Here is a 4,199-nt window from a genome sequence, read left to right as displayed (position 1 = left end):
GCCAGTGAGTAACCCCAGGGGGGCGCCCTCTGACCCCCCCCCAGGCCCTCTGACCTCCCCCAGGCCCTCTGACCTCTGTGCCTCCCCCAGGCGCCGCACGTGCGCGGACTGCCTGTCCAACTCGAGCCAGTGCGCCTGGTGCCAGTCCACCCGCAGCTGCTTCTTTTTTGCTGCCTACCTGGCCAAGTACCCGTATGGTGGCTGCCGTGGCTGGTACGACAGGTACGGCCCTGGGGGGGTGGGCCTTGTCTCGTCAGCATGGGACTGGGGGGGGTGCAGTATGGCTGGTACAGGACTGGGGTGCTGGGTACGGGGGGAGCAGTTTATGACCAGGGGGGTTGATACAGCAGGTGTGGGACTGGGGGGGCTGGTACAGGGCTAGGGGCACTGGGTACAGATGTGGGGGTTGGGGTGGCGTAGGACCAGGAAGGCTGATACAGTAGGAATGGGGCTAGGGGGGTGGTAGGTGACCTGGGGTGCACCGGGTATAGTTGGGGGGTCAGACTGTGGGGCCAAGTAGGACCAGGTTTATGGTTACGTGGGTTGATGCAGCAGGTATGGGACTGAGGGCACCGGTAGGAAACTGGGGGCGCTAGTTACAGGTGGTTGGGGAATCATAGGACATGGGGGGCTGGTATGGGACTGGGGGCACTGGGTGCAGATGCGGGGGGCAGTGTAGGATAGGAGGGGCTGATAGAGCAGGTGTGCAACTGGGGGGCACCAGGTACACACTGGGGGTTAGTTTATGATCAAGGGGGCTGGTATGGCTGGTACAGGACTGGGGGCATTGGGCATAGAGTGTGGGGTAGTGTATGATCAGGGGGACTGATACAGCAGGTATGGGATTGGGGAGCCCATATGGCTGTAGGGCACTAGGGGTACCAGTTATAGAGGGTGGGGTAAGTAGGACCAGGGGGCCTAATGCATCGTGTGTGAGACGAGGCATCAGGTGCAGATGAGGGGGGTGAGTGGGACAAGGATTAGGGGGGCTGATCCAGCAGGTGTGGGACTGGGGGGCCCAGTGTAGGACAGGGGGGCTGATGCAACGTGTGGGGGGGGCAGGTTGAGGGCTGGAGGAGCACATATGGCACTGGGGGGCTGGGTTCTTCTGGATGTCTGGGTTCCCTGACCCTTGTCTCCCGCAGTGTGCACTCGGTGCCGCAGTGTCTGGACTGCGGGCGCTTCAACACCTGCCGTGAGTGCCTGCAACACCTGGAGTGTGGCTGGTGTGGCGACGCCGACAACCCCACGCTGGGCAGGTAGGGGCCCCGATTCTGGGGGGACAGGATGGGGCAGGGCCCGAGCTGTGACCCTGTGCCCTCCACCTTACCACAGGTGCCTGCCCGGGGACTTCTCGGGGCTGCGCGGCTTCGCCAACTGCTCGGACGCACTGGGGACTCCCCCCGGGCCGGGGCCCCCCCCTCGCTGGGCCTATGGACGCTGCCCCGACGTGGACGAGTGCCGCCTGGGCCTGGCACGGTGCCATCCAGCTGCCGCCTGCCGCAACACTCCTGATGCCTTTGAGTGCCGCTGCCGGCGTGGCTATGCCGGAGATGGCCTCACCCACTGCAACCGCACGTGAGCAGGGCCTGGACCCCTGGGTTCACAGGGCGCTAGGGGTCTCAGGGTGAGAGCGGAGGGAGCTGGGAGCCCAGATACCTGGGTTCATGGGACACTGGGGATGTAGGAGGTCAGAGCAGAGGGGTTGGGAGCCGAGACGCCTGGGTTTTCTGGGCATTGCGGGTCTTGGGGGTGAGAGTGGGGAGAGCTGGGAGCCTGCACACCTGGGTTCTCTGGGCACTGAGGGTTTAGGAGGTGAGTGGTGGGGGATCGGGAGCCCAGACATCTGGGATCTCTGGGGAGGGAGAGAGGGTTGGGGGTTAGAGCAGGGCCTGGGGCGCGGATGCCTGGGTTCTCTCACCCCCACCTCCCCCCAGGTGCTATGACGACTGTGGGCATGGGCGCTGCAGCGGGTCCCCCAACTTCACCTGCGTGTGCGACCTGGGCTGGACATCGACGCCAGGTGCAGGGGGGGCCGAGGGAGGGAGCGCACGCTGCACCGTGGACTGCGGCTGTCACTTCCACAGCTCCTGCGAGGCTGCCGGTCCTGGTGTCTGCGACCAGTGCCAGAGTGAGCCCCCACCTAACCCCCGTGGCCGCGGCCCTGCCCTCCCGCCCAGCGCTGACCCCCTACCCGCCCACAGACTGGACGCAGGGGCCACGCTGTGAGCGGTGCCGCCCTGGCAGCTTCGGGGACGCAATGGGTGCAGGCGGCTGCCGCGAGTGCCGGTGCCACGGCCACGGGCGCCCGGAGCTGGGCCACTGCCATGCAACCACTGGTGCCTGCTTCTGTGCCCCCCCCACCGAGGGCCCCCACTGCGAACGCTGCGCCCCCGGTTTCTACGGGGACCCTAGGTGAGAGACCCTCCCCCACCATGGGCCACCAGGCACCCCCCTGCCCGGGCCTGAGACCCTCCTTCCGGCAGGGGGACTGATCTCCCTGCGGACAGACACCCCCCCCCCACCCAACTCCTGGACAGACAGCCCCACCATGGGAGTCATGGGTGGGGGGGGGGGTCTTCCCTTCCCCCTACTGTCACCACCTCTCCATGTGTTGCAGGGACGGGGGCACGTGCTACCGGGAGTGTGCGGGGCGTGAGCTGCTGGGAAACCTGTCGGGGGCAGCAGCGCTGGGGTCGTGGCGCGCAGGGGGAGCACCGGAGGGGGGCCTGGCCTTCTGTGTCTGGGTGCTGGCGGCCACCCCAGGCCCCCAGCCCTGTGCCCCTGCGCCTGAGCCCGCCCCACCTCGGCCCTGCCCCGCCATCAGTCTCCACATCCAGCCTGACCTGCAGGGACCCTGCTCTGTGAGTGTGGGGTCAGGGGTCATGGAGGGATGGAGACCCTGCTCTGTGATTTCAGGGATTGGGGGCAGGGGGTGGGGCAATGAGCGAGGCCTCATTAGCAATGGCCCTCCTAGTGGGGCTGCGGGAGATGGGGTGCTGGTGGGCTCGGACATCTGGGGTCTCTCCTCACTGCTGCAGGGACGCGGGGAGGAGGTTTGGGAGCCTGGAGGCCTGGGTTCTCCGCAGCTTTGGGAGAGCAAATGGCCTGACTGGGTGTGGGGTTGGAGTCCCGGACACCTGGGTTCTCTTCCCCCTTTGGCTGCTTTCTCTTTGGGGTGGGGAGTCTGGTCAGGGGATGCCAGGCGGCCGGGGGGTCCTGGAGAGGGGCAGCCCCTGCCATGACCCCCGTGTCCTGGCCTCCAGAGCAGCTACGTGTATGCCTTTGATGGGGTTCCAGCCTTCCTCGATTCGGGGGTCATCCAGGCTGACCGCACCCTCATTGGGGCCTTCTGCGGCCGTGGCCGCGACCAGCCCCTGGTCCTGGAGGCCCATTCAGGTGGGTACCTCCCCCCACAAGCCCCCTCCCCTCTTTGGAGCCACCCCCACAATCTCTGCCTTCCCCCAGGTGTGCTGGTGCTGTACTATGAGGCCAATGTGACAGCAGAGGAGGGCGACCCCCCTGTGCCCCTGCCCGGGTTTAATGCCACAGCCTGGGTGCGGGACTGCGCCCCCCCTGGCTGCGGGCCGGGCCGCGATTGCCGCGCCGGGCGCTGCATGTGCCATGAGGGCCGTGCCGGCCCTGACTGCCAGCGCCTCGTCTGCCCTGGGGACTGTGGTGCCCCCGCCGGCCGTGGTGCCTGCAACACTGTGAGTCCTGGCAGGGCTGGTACAGGGCATTGTGGAATACCAGGGCTCAGTTGTGGGGGGTCTGGCACAGGGTGTTGTGGGATGCAGGGGGAGTTAGGGGCCTGCAAGGCTGAGTCATGGGAGGCTGGTATGGGACATTGTTGGATACAGGGGGGTTGGGGGCTGCAAGTCTGAGTCGGGGGCTGGTGTGGGGCATTATGGGATACAGAGGGTGCAGAGGCTGGCAGTTGCCTGCAAGTTGGAGGCTACAGGCCCTGGGGTGGGGGTGGTCCCTGCCAGCTCTCATCCCCACCTCAACCTCTCACTAGAGCCTGGGCCTGTGTGTGTGCCGTGACGGCTTTGCAGGCCCCGACTGCGCCGTGACCCTTGACCCCGGCCACATCGTCTGGGAGACACTGGTGGACGCTGAGCTGACAGCCGTGAGTGCCCCCCCCCATTGCCCAGCCCCCCCCACATCCGGGGGGGGTGCTGATGGCATGTGTACCCCCC

General features: G+C 66.8%; 1 protein-coding gene across 1 annotated transcript in view; it reads left to right on the top strand.

Annotated features, from left to right (window-relative positions):
• Positions 1-4,199, top strand: part of MEGF8 (multiple EGF like domains 8) — a gene marked incomplete at its 5' end in the record, with an annotated part of 21,780 nt that overhangs the window by 6,153 nt on the left and 11,428 nt on the right. The window contains 9 exon segments of the mRNA XM_025194582.1: positions 91-222; positions 1,146-1,259; positions 1,336-1,578; positions 1,938-2,131; positions 2,205-2,415; positions 2,621-2,864; positions 3,267-3,399; positions 3,469-3,710; positions 4,019-4,192. Of these exon segments, the coding sequence (XP_025050367.1) occupies positions 91-222; positions 1,146-1,259; positions 1,336-1,578; positions 1,938-2,131; positions 2,205-2,415; positions 2,621-2,864; positions 3,267-3,399; positions 3,469-3,710; positions 4,019-4,192 (1,687 nt within the window).

The sequence above is a fragment of the Alligator sinensis genome, unplaced genomic scaffold, assembly GCF_000455745.1.
Source record: "Alligator sinensis unplaced genomic scaffold, ASM45574v1 scaffold1575_1, whole genome shotgun sequence".
NCBI classification, from domain to species: Eukaryota; Metazoa; Chordata; order Crocodylia; family Alligatoridae; genus Alligator; species Alligator sinensis.
This window is presented reverse-complemented; position numbering and strand designations above follow the sequence as displayed.